We start from the raw sequence: 17305 nt of genomic DNA, 5'->3' as shown, positions 1-17305 counted from the left end.
CTGACTTGTACTTCTTCCCATCCCCCCACATTCTTATGTTGGCTTCTCTATCCCATCCTTTCCAGTCCTATTGAATGGTCTCAACCGGAGACTTTTCTACCTCATCATTTCCAGTCCTACTGAATGGTCCCCGCTGGAGACCTGCTGTTTATTCCTCCCATCCTTGCTGCCTGGCCTGCAGAGTTCCTTCAGCATTTTGTGTAAATCACTCTGGATTTCCAGCATCTGTAGAATCTCTTGTGTTTATCCATTACTCCCTCAATGTCAAGCCCAGCCTTTGAAGTACCAATCTGTTTTCCATGCTTGTTCTACATTGTTACCTCATCTGGAGCTGAATGACCTTGGTGAAACCAAAATGGATCACCTTTAGACATTTTGTTAGTGACTAAATGGAGCTTGATACCACTGTGGCCAATATATTTTGTGGCTGAAAACACTCTGATTGCATGGTGATTGGCCTCGATGTTTGTAGGCAGTGCAGACCAGGATGATTATTCAGTTTTCACTGTAGTATTTAGTCACATAGCCCACTAGAGCACTAAAACTCTCCCTTTAGCCCATCTAGTCCATGCCTAACTGTTATTCTGCCTCACATTTCTTAGTTATTATTTGAGAGACTTAAAACAGTAATGTAGGACTAATTGGAGAACACCCTGAAGAATTTTCAAGAGGCCAAGTCTGGCTGAAAAGGATGACAGCCAGTTAAAAATATGTGCTGATGTTAAAGCACCAATCAGTCAGCAAGTACACCAGATTAAGAAAAGTCATGTCAAGTCAAGCTGCATTTGTTGTCAGGTATGCAGGCACAGTGAGATACAGGTGCAGGGAAAGTTGAGGCGTTGGACTGAAATATAGTTATTTATTTATTTGTACACATGATGGACACAAACTGAAGAAGTAATTAATTGGTGGATCTGGTGTCATGAGCTGAAGAACAATACAGCACAGAAAATACCCACAAAATCTGGAATAGTAGATTTCCTTCCTCAGAGCACATGAGTAATTAAAAGGGTTTTGGCAACAATATGGAAATTTCATTGTTAGCATTACACAGGGTAAATTTAATTTCAGATTTAATTACAGTTAAATCCCCCAATTGCCTTTGTATAATTCAAACACAAACCTTCAGAACAGTGGTATAGAACTTTGACTGGTAGCCCTGTAACACGATTATGGCATGAGAACGAACCTCTTCAATTTACTGTAACAAAAGCTCTAAAGAAAAATCTACAGATACTAGAAATCTGAAAACAGCACAATGTTGGGAGAAAACCTCAGCAGGTCAGGCTAAGTAAAACGATACATGGTCACTTCTCGAAATTTATTGCTTATTTAGTTATTATTATTTTATTTCATTTTGTATTTGCTTAGTTTGTCGTTTTTTGCACACTGGTTGTCTGTCCATCCTGTTGGATGCGATCTTTCATTGATTCTATTGTGTTTCTCTGGATTGACTGTGATTGCTCACAAGAAAATGAATCTCAGGATGGTATATGGTGACATATATGTACTTTGATAATAAATTTACTTTGAACTCTGTTCTTTATCAGAGAATCTACTGACCTGTTCACCTTTTGTACAAATATTTTTTTCAGCCTTAATGATTATTTTAAATATTTTTGTCTCTTTGTATGTTTATCTATTAAACTTATGATAGGAAATAGTGTCTAGTATTTAAGAGCATTGGACCACTGAGCAACAAACTCATTATTAATGCCACACCATTAAATATCTGTGGCACAGAATGGTAAAAATGGAAATTGCTAGTATTCTATTTCCCTTTCCCTTTGTTGTTTTGCCTAATCAATTAAGCGTCAGTAAGTGACTGAAGAGGCATTCAGCAACACTGTTAAGCTCTGCTTCTGTAGCCCATCCACCTCAAGGTTCGATGTGTAGTACATTCAGAGATGCTCTTCTAAACATGACTATTGTAATGCATGGTTATTTAAGTTACTGTCTCCTTCCTGTCAGTTTCCTCTGGCCTCGCTCATTAAAAATGCATTTTCACCCACAGAACTGCCTCTCACTGGATTTGCTTTTGTTTCTCACATCAGTTTCTATAAACTTTAAAAACTTGTACATGAAAATCCTAGGACATCAACAGTTCCAGAGGTACTAAAACTAGCCTGCCTGGCATCATCAATCATTCCATGGTCAACGCTATTTAGATCACATTTCCTCCTCATTCTGATGTATGGCCTGAACAACCATACCTACTTGCTTTTACACATTGAACTTCTGCCATCTGATTGACTAATTAGATATTTGCATTATTGAGCAGGTGTACCGATGTGCCTAATGAAGTGCCCACTGAGTGGAGTTACTCAGAATCTGGCTAACTCCTGAGCCTCAGTATTGGTTTCATGAAGACCTCACAGTTCCAGGCTCATCATGGTCTCATTGGCAAGGAAAGCCATTCAGATATCTTTTTGCACACCTGTCACTCACAGAGGATTACAATGTGTTTCTCACCGTCCCTTTATTTCTTATACTTCCAGCTCAATAGTGCTAAATAGGGGCTATAAAATGGGGCTAAATAGTGCCAGGAAGTTCTCTAACTAACGGTGTGCATAGCAAGACTCCCCCACTCCAAGAAGTTCTGGCCCAACTTTTACAGAGCCACCTACACAGAAAACTGTTTTCAATCCATTGGTCCATGTTGGCGTTGCTAGGAGATCTGTTACCAAGGGCATTAATAAGCTTCCATTCATGAGCTATCAGTTTTGTTTTCCGTTGGGAATACAAATAAATCCCTATTAGCTGCTTGTTAAAATAAAATAGGAGTACTTGGATTCTTGTCAAACTCAATCACTTGTTACTGTAAGTGTGCAGGAACATAATGTTCAAGTGTGTACATTTTATAATCTTCTCCTGACACTAAAACAAATACTGTGAGTAATCCTATCCTGGTAATTGGCATCATCACTGATTGTCAGCACACACTCTGCAACAGCAATATTTAATGTCCCTGTTGGATAGTTGCCACCCAATGATTAGATCATAATCTGGCTGGACTTCCATCATTGTAATGGTCTTGATTAGTCTAGCCTTGAATAGCCATGTACAGAGGATTAAGAAAAGATACAATTGTGAGAAGATAATAAAGGAGTTGATGGGGTAGATACAAAAAATAAATGTTGTCTGCAAGAGAGACACCTAGACCTGCGAAATGAAATAGAATTGCAAAATTATCCCATCAGAAATCCCGTCAGTGGCCACTCTATTAGGTACTCTTTCTGCTGTAGCACATCCACTTCAAGGTTCGACATGTTGTGCATTCAGAACTGTTCTTCTTCACACCTTAGGCTCTCTGCGTTACTGTTGCCTGTCAGATTGAACCCATCTGGCCATTCTCTTCTGACCTCTCTCATTTCAATCCACAGAACTGCCTTTCGCTGGATGCATTAATAAGTAGGTGTATAGGTGTACCTAATAAAGTGGCCACTGGATGTAAATAACAACATTTCCCCCTCTTCCTCTATCACCAGTACTGTCTCACATCACTTTTACTGACTGGGGCACCCATGTGCTTTGGTTGGACTGGGGGTTGACATTTCAGCTCATAATCTCTATGACACCCTATATTCACCCAAACAGATCAAAAGTTTGGTTTGTCATTGCTTTAATAGGAACCTAAGAAAAAATACTTTCACCTGGGAATGGTCAGCACATGAAATGATTGAGGAAATGATAGGGGCAGGTACATTAGCAACATTTAAACTACATTTAGACAGGTACATGGATATGAGCCAAACACAGACAAATAGGACTAGCTTAGGTATATTGGTCAGTGTGGACTGGTAGGTACAAAGGGCTTGCTTCTGCACTGTATAACCTCATCATTCTAAATAGACCGAGGTAGCTAGCCAGTAATACCCACCTCGTGCAAGTATAAAATTCAGTAAAACAATATTAGGCAGGGTCAATCCCGTTACTGCGTATATCCATTTTTTTTAAGAGTGTATTATTTCCCAGCTTCAAAGTTTAAAGTAAATTTATTATCAAAGTACATATATGTTACAATATGCTACCTTGAGATTCATTTTCTTGCAGGGATTTATAAAAAAACACAATAAAATTTACAAAAAAAACATCGGAAAAAGAATGGCAAAACAGCTAATGTCCAATAGAAGACAAACTGCAAATAGAAGAAATACTGAGACCATGACTTGTAAAGAGTCCTTGAAAGTGAGTCTGTCGTTTGTAGAATTAGTTCAGAGTAGTGCTGAAGGACATTATCCAAATCAAACCTTCCAGTTTGATTTGGCTTCTTACTTCTTTGCGTGTATACCAAAGATGCTCAGAAGAGGATGAGGGACGATTTAATGAGGTGTATGAGATGATAGGAGGCATAAATAGCATGGACAGTCAGGGTAGAATTGGCTAATACAAGAGGGCATAATCTAAAGGTGATTGGTGCAAAGTATAGGGTGTGGTGTCAGAGGTAGTTTGTTTTTCTGCACAAAGATTGGTGGACGCATGGACTGCACTGCCTGGGGGTGGTAGAGGCAGATAGATTAGGGGCATTTAAGAGATGTTTAGATAGGTGCATTGATGAAAGAAAAAATGGAGGGCTATGTGTGAGGGAACTGTTGGATTGATATGTGTACTACTGCACTTTACATCCTGGTTCCAAGAAAGGTCTCGTTTCTATATACTGTATGTTATGTGGTTATATATGTCACATACATATATATAATTAAATGACAATAAACTTGACTCGGCTTGACTTGACTTGATCCTGTAATAGTGTAAAAGGATGGCCCAACATCCTTGTGGGTTGAAGTATCTGCATCGTACAGTGCTGCTTGATGTTCTGTATTCGACAAAATCTCATTCAAATGTCAACCTCATGTATGTGTCTATGTCAAAATCACTCACTTATATGACATGAAATTTGTTGTTTTATGACAGCAATGGCATAAAAATTACAATGAAATGCCAAATAAATAGTGCAGCAAATATGAACATACATTTCCCTAAGCAAAGGGAAGTCAGAGCAGAAGTTTTCAGTTGATGTGATCATGAATTGTCCTTTATCTCAACACTTTTTCCTGTTTTTGGTTCATGAACCTTTGCTGGGAATGTTAACCCCATTTTGTCTGATCCGCAGCCCCAATGGAAGTGCTGTTCTCCTTTGATGTGGGCAATGGTCCTTCCGAGATCACTGTGAAGTCAGCCACACACTTGAATAACAATCAGTGGCATTACGTTAGAGTGGAGCGAAACATCAAGGAGGCATCCCTTCAAGTGGATCATCTGCCAAGAAAGGTTCAGGAAGCCCCAGCTGATGGGCACATCCACTTACAGCTCAACAGTCAACTCTTTGTCGGTAGGTTACTTTACCCTTGTATTTCAAAACCGCGATGGGTCACTGTACGTATCATCAGCATTGCTTGGCAATTGTGTCATTCAACGGGGTTTGAAAACCAGCTGTGTACAGTATAAATGTGCTGCCTCTTATACTTGACTAACTGATTTATTTCCCATGGATTTTGGTTTCCTGAAGAGAAAAGATTGGGGTGTTGGCTCTAGTTTTTGGAATGCCTTCCAAATTCAGACAATCTCCATCCTGTGTGGCAGGTGGTCCAGTTGGAATCTAAGTGGCTTCACTGCATGATACCTGGCGCATTGAAGATTGCAGGCAGCCCTTACTGATAAAGCCAACAGTTCGACAGCCCATTGCCAACATTTAAACATATAAATGCCAGTAGGTTTGTGAATTGACGCAAGCTTACTCCAATTTGGCAGTCCCAAAGCTTGCCAATAGACACCAGCCAGGGAATCAGTCAGAATCCTCTGCTGCTAAACTCTGCATAGAGCGTTATGGTAGAGTGTCAAAAAGACCTTTGCACCAGCTTGAAGCTGGCACCAGTTTCATCAGCCCACTTATTTTAGAGAAGATTTCACAGAAGTGAGGAGACAAGGAACATATGCTATTTGTGATTGATTGCATTGGCACAATCACAGTCAGGTGAACATATTTAAATCAGTGCATTGAAAGCAACTACAGCCTGTCTGATACATCAAAACTTTCTATAACATGAAGTATTTTTTAGGAATGTAAACACCATATTATGGTAGAGCTGCCTATACAGGTATTTTAATCTGCTTGTATGGTATTATTATTGTCATTTTAAAACATTTCATCCTTTCTAAAAGCATAGTTTTTGAAAGTTTGTTAAAATGTTGGTAGTATAAACAATCTTAAAACTTCCAGTGGGGTTTTGCTATTGCTCAGTAGCCTTATGGCAGGACTGTTTCTGTCCTTATCACACAATCCTGTCACCCCTGAGTAACTGGACTCTGAAAACTCCCACTCATTGCTCAATCACTCCTTATGTACCTGTGCACAATGAGAACGGGGTGGAGCCTGTCACCACATTGTTCTGAAGTTTGAACAATGAAATGCCATTTTTATACAAAAATCAGCTATGTAGATACTGAGGAATTGGTACCCTTAAGTACGTTCAACTTCCTTATTTGCCTAATCACACTAAGGCAGATAACCCCAATAGGCAGACTGCGGGCCAGGTCTAGACCGCGAAAACCAAATGTCTGGACTGCGCTGACCCATTGGCACTTATGTGAATGCACGTCATAGCATGCAAATAAAGCACACTGCTCTAATTTACTTTACCCTTATCCCACACCGTACACTTGACCTACACCCCCGTAGAGCGCGCGACCTACTGCGCGCTCTCTATGGTCCTCAACTAAACAGCGGCATGCACCAGCTAGCCGCCTGTCATCTAAGAAGCAAATCTGTCATCTAAGCGAATTGTTACCAGCAGTAAGTCATGGACCCTAAACCAAGAACAACATGGCCTGCGCGAAAGAGCACAAAGTTGACCAGGAAAACCATCAGTTCAAATCTGACTGGACTGATCAGTTTTGTTTTATTTTACTGGACCATGTCAATGCTAAACCGACATGCTTAAGTCCGTAGCTGTCTGCTAATCAGAAAATCTAAAGCAGCACTTCAACACTCTGCATGCTGCCAGTTTTAATGTCAACTACCCTGCAAAATCAGATCAACGCAAACAAAAAATTGCAAGTATGATAACATCATACAAGTACTCCGTTTCTACTATCTGTAAGTCAACATCTTCACAGGAGAACGCAACAGCTGCATCATTGCATGTGTCATGGAATCGTGCCAAAGCTAAGAAACCATTTGTTGATGCTGAGTTGATTAAAATGTGTGCAATTGATATGGTTGGTGAAATTTTAAGTCATGATGAGAGAAGCAAGAAAACGATTGTGGAGCTATTAATGACAGTGCCATTGCCCGACATCAGAAGGATTGCCTCATCCCGTCGCTGTCAATTCTCTCACTGATTGGTGAGTGAATCCATTTATTTTTGTCCATTTGTCAATCTTATTGTGGTATAATAATATTACACCAACAATAATACTGATAATTTCATTTATAGCTACACTTCATACTTCAAATGCTACATAGCTTAATTAAAAAGAACAAATAAATTAAATAGGCAGTACTACTAAAACGTTTTGTTTGGAAGAGAAGTAGTGAAGGGAGTGAGAGAGAGAGAGAGTGTGTGTGTGTGTGCGTGTGTGTGTGTGTGTGTGCGTGTGTGTGTGTGTGTGTGTGTGTGTGTGTGTGTGTGTGTGTGTGTGTATTTTAAGTCCCAGATGAGTTCTCAATGTGACAGCTGACAGCTGTGATAGCGAGAATCATCATTAAATGGTTGGTTTTGGACTTATTTTGTTTCAAGAGTGCATTTTTTTTCTTGTGTGACCCACAACATAGGCTTTGAGAAACCCAGGCCTAAATTATTACTACTACCACCACCACTACTACTACTACTATTAATAATAATAATAATAATAATAATAGTACTAATGGTAATAGCAGCAACAACAACATCTGCCCATAAAACAGCTTACTGGCACAATGGAAAAAAACCCCTGGACGTTTTGGCCCTTGGCTTGGCATGCTTGACGTAATTTGGCCCTTGTAGAAAACTAATTGGAGAACCCTGCACTAAGATAATACAGATATTAATAACGAATAGAACCTACGAGTTAAAAGCTGATAACATCTCAGCTTGGGTTTTCTGCGGGTGCTCCGGTTTCCTCCCACAGTCCAAAGTTAGTAGGTCTATTGGACAGTGTAAATTGGCCCACGGTGGGGCTAGGGTTAAATTAAGGGCTGCAGGGTGACACAATTCAAAGGGCCGGAAAGACCTATTTGGTGCTGTATCTCAATAAAGAAATAAGTAAGTGTCACCCTAGAATTCTTCATTTGTATCTTTATCTGTACCAAATGGTTCCAATCTCCTGATGTACAAAGGGAAGCTATGCTCTTCAATTACCTTACTTGTCTGGGTGACTGCATACTATTTGTAAACTATCCTTGCCTGGACATTATCTTAACCTTTGCCTTGTCATGTCTTCCATAATCCAGTTTCAAGCCCTGGCATTCGTTAAGCCCTTGCTCAAACTTCCAAAACACTCTTGTCCAGAAATTCTCACATTCTGAATTGGAACCAGGAATGTTCTGAAGCAATAGAGAATGCAGACAGGAATGTGGGCAGTGTAGCCTGCAAAACTAGGCATTTTCTGCTTAAAATATGAAAGTAAAATTTGAAAGTCAGAGCCAGTTGATCTGATGCAGAGTGAGGGCAGGTACAATAATGCAGTTGCAAATTCTTTAGAGTCAATTCAAAGGTGCAGAGATAGTTGGGAATGGTAAACTCATCTACCCTTACAGATAGGAAGTGGTTAATATCCTTGCGTTGGTCTGAGCCATTAGAGTCTATGGAATTTGAGACGGCTATTGGGCTTGTATTGGTTAGATTCACTGGAGTCTTCAGAGGTACTGGAAACATTAAGGAGACACAAAGGACTGTACTTTCTGGAAAGGAGCAGCATACAAAGATGCTGGAGGAGCTCAGAAGCTCAGACAGGGTCTATGGAAGGAAATGTTTTGGGTTGAGACTCTTTGGACCCATATTGTACTATCGACCAGTACTACTCAGAACCATAATGATGAAGTGCTTTGAGAGGTTGATTGTAGTCAAATAATTCTTCTTCATTAGGAATTTGAGGAGAGTCACTGAAGAGTTTTGGACATTTCTATAGATGTGTACTGGAGAGCATTGTGACTGGGTGCATCACAGCCTGGTATGAAAACTCTAATACTCAGGGTCAAAAAAGACTGCAGAGGATTCAGCCGCATCATCACAGGCAAAACCCTCATTACTGAGGACATCTTGAAGTGGAGTCACTCAGGAAGGACTGAGGACCCATACAGTTTGAGCCGTGGCTTTATCTCGATAGTGCCATTAGTGAGAAGGTGTAAGTGCCTTAAGGCACACATACTCAATGACTGAGAAGCAACTTCTTCCCCTACAATTTCAGATTTCTGAATGATCCATGAACCCGTGAACACTGCCTTATTTATTTTTTGTTGTGTTTTTTGCACACAACAAAAAACAACAAATTTCACATCATCTAAGACACTCTGGTAATGAACTGCTTCTGATCCTGAAGTACACCCCAGTCTGTTGTATACCTCAGCTTTGTCCCAATCATCAAATAAATCAAATGCAAGTTCAATTTAATTGTCATTCAACCATCCATGAATCCCCATGAATCAAGACAAATGAGCCTGCATTCCTTCAGGGCCAAGGTGCAAAACACAGTACTAATGGTTAAACACAGTACAAGGCACATATAAGGTATATACAATAAAATATATATAGACCAGTTCAAGTCCATAAATGTTGCAGGAGTCTGGCACTAAAGACAATGCAGCTTGTCTTCTGCCAAGTAAACAATGGGGGGCAGCACCAACTCTAGCATGGATGCCACACCACACAGCCTCCCGCACTCTGGTGGAGTGCCTGACTCCAACATCTCCCTCTGGCATCGGCAAACAGGTGACATTGGGCTCGTGGCACTCCACACCACCAATATCCAACAGGGTCTTGCAATCACAAGTACAGTGGCTGAGATGATCTCTTGAGAGTTTGCACACCAATACCTCCCTGTCTTAGGCAGCATCATGGTCCGCACTAAGTCCAGCTCCTTAAGTTTCTCTGCCAACAAATAATTTGCTGCTAGGGTAGACCTGCAGTACTTTAAGTTCTTAATGTCCAGCAGAGTCTAGAGATGGTAAAAAAAATACGTTTAAAAAAGACAATAACAGCTTTGGTTGACCCTATAGAAGCCACTGCGTCTGAGAGTGCAACTATCATGTAAAGCCCTGAGATTTTAGGACTAAAAATCAAGTTTCTTTTCCACATGCATTTAACATGAAGACAAATTAACATATTAAAACTTTCAATGTCTTATCTGTATGTACAAAGAACTTGGTGCGAATATGCCCATGGATGTTTGACCATATTGTGCATTGTCATGAGTCAAAACTGGAATAAAATCCCTGAAGCTGTCCCACAAAGAGCTGCAGGCTCCTGCAACCCCTTGCTTGAAGAATATTTCCTAATTTCACTCAAGTGACGTCTGGATCTAATGTTTTATTCAATGCACCTTAGTCCTTGACTCCTCAACTAGTGGTGTTAGTTTCTCTTTATCTGCTCCAGTCAGTTTCCAACTCACACTGCTCTATCTCTAATGAAACAGCATGCAGCTTCACTGAACTGTCTACACAGGACTACAAAAGTGTGTAGCTCACCACAGAACGGGAATCTTTATTTGATCAAACAAAAGATACAAATACAGAAAGGCTTATTTCTATGTCGTGTGACTGTCTGATTCTATGTTTGCCTTGCTTAGCTAACTTAGTATGTGTATGTTCCTAGACCAGGGGTCAACAACCTTTACCACTGAAAGAACCACTTGGACCCGTTTCCCACAGAAAAGAAAACACTGGGAGCCACAAAACCCGTTTGACATTTAAAATGAAATAACACTGCATACAACGGTTTTTTGCCTTTATGCTATGTATAAACGAACTATAATGTGTTGCATTTATGAAATTGATGAACTCCTGCAGAGAAAACGAAATTACATTTCTGCATGTAACAAAAACATTTTGAACTCCGAAAAAAAGACATTGGGTTGAAGGTTACTTTGAAGTAAAATACTCAATGTCTATTTGAGTCCTTCTTGTATTTATGAAAAACGCCGAACTTAAATTTTCCGCTAGCAGCAAACCAAAAATAATTTCAGCCAGCTGTCAACCTGAAAAATAAAAGGACTATTTCACTGAACAATGAAAACATATGAATATACGTAAAATAATAGGCAATTGAAATATTTATCATACTTGGTTAATGGGATTTCTGCTCCTGGACCTCAGCGCACAGCGTCTGCACATCAGGGCTGTATGACATCACCTTCATCTTTACACAGGATCGCAAGCTGTCATCTGTGAGGCGTGTGCGATGTTTGTTTTTAATAAAGTTCATGTTGGAGAACACCTGCTCACATACATATGTGGATCCAAAGATCGACAGGACTCCAAGCGCATACTTTTTAATGTTTACATAAATGTCGGGCATAGCATTCCATGTTTCGAACACAAGTTTGTCCGGTTTTAGGAGGTTTTCAATATCACTCCATTTGTGATTCTGTGCAAGAACGGCCTTCTGACGGGCAACAACTTCAAGGTCTGCTGTCAAGCGTCTAAACTTGGACACCCATATGTCTTTGTTGGCTATGTCAGCCAGTTCCATCTCAAGATCAGGTTTACTCACACCTGCCAATGCAGTCGTACTCAGTAGGGAAGGATCGATGCTTAGGGGAGTGACCGGGAAGGATAATGTGTTTTTTTCCCTCTCTGAACTCACAGAAGCGTTTCCCAAATGATGTTTGCATTGCGATGATTGCAGAATGTAAATACTCCGAATTTATCATGTCGTGACCTTGTTTGAACTCTCTCAAATTGGGGAAGTGAGACAAAGTGCCTTTCTGTAAATCTCTGGCAAGCACTGTCAACTTGCACTTGAATGCCAACACATCCACCAACATGTGCAGGTCTGTACGTCCTTTCCCCTGAAGAGCTGTGTTCAGCGTGTTCAGGTGTGCTGTCATGTCTACCATGAAGTGTAGCTTTTCCAGCCACTCTGGCTGTTCCAGCTCAGGAAAGGTGAGCCCTTTGCTGCCCAGGAAAGTTTTCACTTCTTCCAGACACGCGACAAAGTGTTTCAGCACCTCCCCTCTGGACAGCCACTGGACTTTGTTGTGCAGCAGGAGATCAGAATATGCGCTTTCCAGCTCGTCCAGTAACAAACGGAATTGACGGTGATTTAAAATTTTTGCCATTATTTTATTGACAATCTGAATGACAACATCCATTACTTCTGTGCATTCCGGAGGAAATGTTTGAGCGCACAGTGCCTCTTGGTGCAAGATGCAGTGAAAAGTCAGCAGCTTTCTGTCCAGCGACTTCTGCAGTAAAGCCACAAATCCCTTATGCGTTCCCGTCATATTCGGTGCCCCATCAGTAGCTACTGACACCAGGTGGGTGGTCTTTATTCCTTTGGCTCTTAAACAATTCAAGACAGCCTCACAGATGTCCTCCCCCCATGTTTGGTCTTTTAGAGGTATCAACTCAATCATTTCTTCCTGTGGCCCGGCAGAGTTTACATACCGGCAGAACAGTGCTATTTGTTCAATATCACCTTTGTCTTTAGACTCGTCACAGGCAATCGAGTAGGCCACAGCTGAATTGATGTCTTTAATTTGCTGTCTTGTGATGTCTTCTGCCATTTTTATGGTTCTGTCTTTGACAGCCTTTGCAGAGAGGGGCATATCCCTGATTTTCTGCACAATTTCACTCTTGTTTTTAAAGTCCATGAATAGATGTTCTGAAATCTTAATGAAAGATTCTTTTATATATTCACCATCTGTAAACTGCTTCCCGTGCCTGACTATTTCCTGAGCGGCAATATAACTAGCGTATGTCGTTGGTTTTCCAGACTTCATCCATTTCTTGAAATGATTTTTGCTCAGATCAGCCCTCTGCATCAGTTCTGAAATGGCTTTTTTTCTCTCATCTCCATCCGGATATTTTTGAGCAAAGGCTGCGTGTTTATTCTGGAAATGCCTTGCGACATTTGACTTTTTGTTGTTTGCTAGTTTCTCATTGCATCTTAAGCATACCGGTAAACGAGTCTCATCAACAGTGAAAGCAAATGAATCTGTCCACGTATCATTAAACGTTCTGTTTTCTTCAGTCACTTTTCTTTTTTTTAGAATTCTCCATAGTTGGCCTACCTTGGATCGAAAAATTAAAGAAATCGCACACTGACGGGTGTCAGGTATTGGCAGTGGTGACGTATATTAATAGCGATAAAAACACGTTGTAGCGGTGTGCTCGCGCAGTCAGCAAACTGCAGTCGAATAACTTTATTCAAACTAAACAGCCTTGCTTTTAAGCCTCCCTCAACCCGGCCCCCATGGGCGCGGATGCTGCAAAAGACACGTACTCACAAACCCCTGTAGGCTATCTCCCATAGCCTGAACGCTGGCTAATTGTGAGCCGGTTCCAATGTGCCAGGAAATGGGTCGCCACAACGTCTTATTTAGATTGTACAAGATCACCATAATCTTCAAATTTAGAATTACATTTCAAAAGCTAACAAACTAACATAAAATACATTTTAATTAAATACTGACCAATTATTTCCCAAAGCAACAGGGAGCCGCAGCACAGAGGTAAAAGAGTCGTATGCGGCTCCGGAGCCGCGGGTTGCCGACCCCCGTCCTAGACCTACAGCGATGTGCTCAATGTAATGGGCGCCACAGTAGCATGGCAGTAAGTACCACACTATTACAGCTCGGCTGTCAGAGTTCAATTGCAACGTTATCTGTAAGAAGCTTCTGTGTCCTCCCCACAAGTGTGTGGGCTTTTTTCTGGGTGCTCTGTTTTCCTCCCGCAGTCCAAAGACTTACTGGTTAGTAGGTTAATTGCTGATTGGTTATTGTCCTGTGATTAGGTTAAGTGCATTGGGGATTGCTGGGAAGTGTAGTTCAAAGGTCCAGCAGGGTCTGCTCTGTGCTGGATCTCAATGAATAAATGAATAAACTTTACACTGCCTTTTGAACTGACCGTGTTTCCTATTCATTTGCATACTACCCACTATATTGAAAAAAAACTGCAGTGTTTGCACACAACAATTAACCACACCCTTCTCTAAAGCTTCTTCTAAAGCACAGTCACCTTCTTATGCATGGGCAATACCAATAAAGACCACTCTGTGAACACACTAACTAAAAATAAAGACACTGAGAATCTAAAATGAAAACCTAAATTGTTGGACATGCCCAACAGGTCAGACAGCATCTGTGGAGAAATGACTTGTGAAGGTGAGGCAATGTACAGAAGAGATTTGCAGGGTTGTTAACGAGGGACGAGGAAGCTGAAGCAGAAGGCTGGAGGGACTCAGAGGATCAGGCTGCATCTGTGGGGGGAAACAGACTGATGGCACAATCTTCCTTCTGGATGAGCTACATCCTTCCACACTGCTGAGATTTCCCAGAATATTGTTTGTGGCTGCCGATTCCAGCATGTGCACTCTCTCGTCTCTACAACAGGGATGAATGATTATATTTACCGAAACAGACCGAAAAAACTAGAGTTGTACTCTTTGGAATAGAACTGATTACAATGAGTTTTAGATAGAAGTATTTAAAATCATGAAGGGGGTAGTAAGATAGCAGCTAGTGCAAATATTTTACAGTACCAGTGATCAGCAATTGAGGTTTGATTCCTGACACAGTCTATAAGGAGTTTGAACATTCCCCCCATGACTGTAGGTTTCCTCTGGGTTCTCCAGTTTCCTCGCACATTCCAGAGATGTGCAGGTTAGGGTTAATGAGTTGTGTGCATGCTATCCTGGTGCCAGAAGCGTGGTGATACTTGAGGCCTGCTCCCTGCTGATTTGATTTGATGCAATATTCACTGTATGTTTCGATGTACACGTGACAAATGAAGCTAATATTTATAGCAGTGTATTCCTTTTCCTTCCCTTGAAATTCAATGAAGACAAGAACTAAAGGGTTTAGATGGCAAAAGGCAAAAGAAACATGAGATAGGCAAGACAATTTTACACAGCCGGCAATGATAGTGTGGAAAGCATTGCAGGGGCTGTAGTGGAACCATATTCAAAAGGGCGCTGGAGAGTATCTGAATGGAAAGCATGGACTCAATCGGCCAAATGCTTCTTTCTCATGCTGAAATCTTCCTGTGATTCCAGAAAGGAACTACTCTCCAAGTCAGAAATTGCCTTAGATGTTTGACCTAAGTAGCCTGCCATGGGTGTGCAGTATGGCAGTGGTCATGCAGCAAATCTCATACTCTATCGACTTCTATTGGTTTGTGTGCTGTGTAATTGATTGCGGATGAATTTCAAGTTAATTGTCATCCACCCGTATACATGTATACTGCCAAACAAAACAATTGCCTTTAAGATCAAAGTGCAGATCACCGTACATGTCACTCAGATACAACACATGAAGTAATATTATCACAAATAAATTAACAAAAAAATAAAATATATTCCAGAAGACTAACATCCAACAGAAGGTGCATATGATACAAACAGTATAACACTTTTGGCACTTCATATGTGATGAAATCTGGGTGGTGGCAAGGAGTTCAGTAGTCTTACAGGCAGCTGTGGGCAAAAGCTGTTTCTCCTCCTAACAGTCCTTGTCCTAATGCTTCGGTACCTCTTGCCCAATGGTAGGTGTTCAAAGAGATCCCACTACCTTTGTTACTTTTTTTCTCTTTTATCTGTTGAAATTCATATTCGTTTTGCTTATGTTTTGATGAAATTGTTTATTTTAAAAGCCTTGAATTGAATTTGGAAGCACTCACATTTCAATATAAAAATCTGCCTAAATCATATCATACACACATCAGCTCCATGGCAACACAATGAAATTCAGCTGGATTCCCCAACATCATTAAATTAATAGATATTTACTTCTGCATCTATTCCCACAGCTGCTGGAGAATAAATTGAATTGTGGGAACATTTCAGTTTATTAGAAATCTAACACCACAAGAATTACACATCTTGGTGATGATGTCCCGAAAATGATTTGAAATAATTAACTGAAATATTAGTTTTTTTTATGAGACCTGTGCTTAATAATAGTTGGTGCATTACATCAGCATAAGGAGACATAGAAATTTGATTTCAATATTGTATCTGCAAATCATGGATGAGGATTTACTGCTTGTGTAATCTTAGAAAAAAAGTTATTTTGTGATAACTCACTTATATCAATCATTCTGTTCACATTCAATCATAAATGTATTTCACAGAATCTGTTAACCAAGAACGTTCCCAGGCAGATCAAGGCATATTGGAAAACTAATGAAAACACTTGGCAAAGTTTCATGAAGAGCATCTGCAATGTTTTCCTCCACTCCTACAGAACAGCATACCAGAACTCAGTCAGAAATCAGGCAGGGAATGTTACCACCAGCCAGTTTCCCTCCAATTGTTAATGTTATTGTCTTGAAAATATACTGCTCATTTGGATCATTAGACATAGGGGCAGAATTAGGCCATTTAGCCCATTGAGTCTGCTCCGCCATTCCATCATGGCCGATTTATTATCACTCTCAACCCTATTCTCCTGTATTCTCCCCGTAAATGTTGATGCCCTGATGAATCAAGAACCTCATCACCTCAGCATTAAGTATACCCAATGACTTGGATTCCAGAGCCATCTGTGGGAATGAATTCCACAGATTCATTATCCTCTGGCTAGAGAACTTCCTTCTCATCTCTGTTCTAAATGAACATCCCTCTATTCTGAAGATGTGCCTCCTTCCTAGAGTCCCTCACTAGAGGAAGCATTCTCTCACATTCACTCCATCTAGGATTTATAATATTTGATAGGTTTCAATGAGAATTCCTCCCTCATTTTTCTAAACTCCAGTGAGTACAGCCCCAAAGCCATCAAATGCTCTTTTCATTCTTGTGAAACTCATTGGACCCTTTCCAATGCTAGCATATCTTTTCTTGGATAAGGGTCCAAAACTGTTCACAATATTCTAAGTACGGCCTTCTGCAATGACATGTAATGTAAAAAGAAACAGTCCTGAAATAGCCTTAACATCTGGTCCTGTAGATCACCATTACAGGACCAAACAGAAAAACAGAAAAGTCCTGCTTCATTCCCACACTTTGCCTCCTGCCAGTCAGCCAGTCTTCTAATAGTATCTTTCCTGTAAATCAATGGTCTCTTATCTTATTTGGGACCTTGTCCAAGTTCTTCTGAAAATCCATGCAAACAACATTTAGTGACTCTCCTTTGTCAATCCTGCCTGTTGTTTACTAAAAGAATTCCATCA

The 17305-nt window shown here is 40.5% G+C and overlaps 1 protein-coding gene across 1 annotated transcript in view; it reads left to right on the top strand.

The window, feature by feature from the left end:
• Positions 1 to 17305, top strand: part of LOC132394766 (contactin-associated protein-like 5) — a 1222641-nt gene that overhangs the window by 840930 nt on the left and 364406 nt on the right. The window contains exon 17 of the mRNA XM_059971174.1: positions 5114 to 5332. Within this exon, the coding sequence (XP_059827157.1) occupies positions 5114 to 5332 (219 nt within the window). The remainder of the gene's footprint in view (positions 1 to 5113; positions 5333 to 17305) is intronic.

Source organism: Hypanus sabinus, chromosome 5, assembly GCF_030144855.1.
Source record: "Hypanus sabinus isolate sHypSab1 chromosome 5, sHypSab1.hap1, whole genome shotgun sequence".
Taxonomy (NCBI): domain Eukaryota; kingdom Metazoa; phylum Chordata; class Chondrichthyes; order Myliobatiformes; family Dasyatidae; genus Hypanus; species Hypanus sabinus.
The sequence above is the reverse complement of the archived record's forward strand: the minus strand, read 5'-3'. Positions and strand labels throughout refer to the sequence as shown.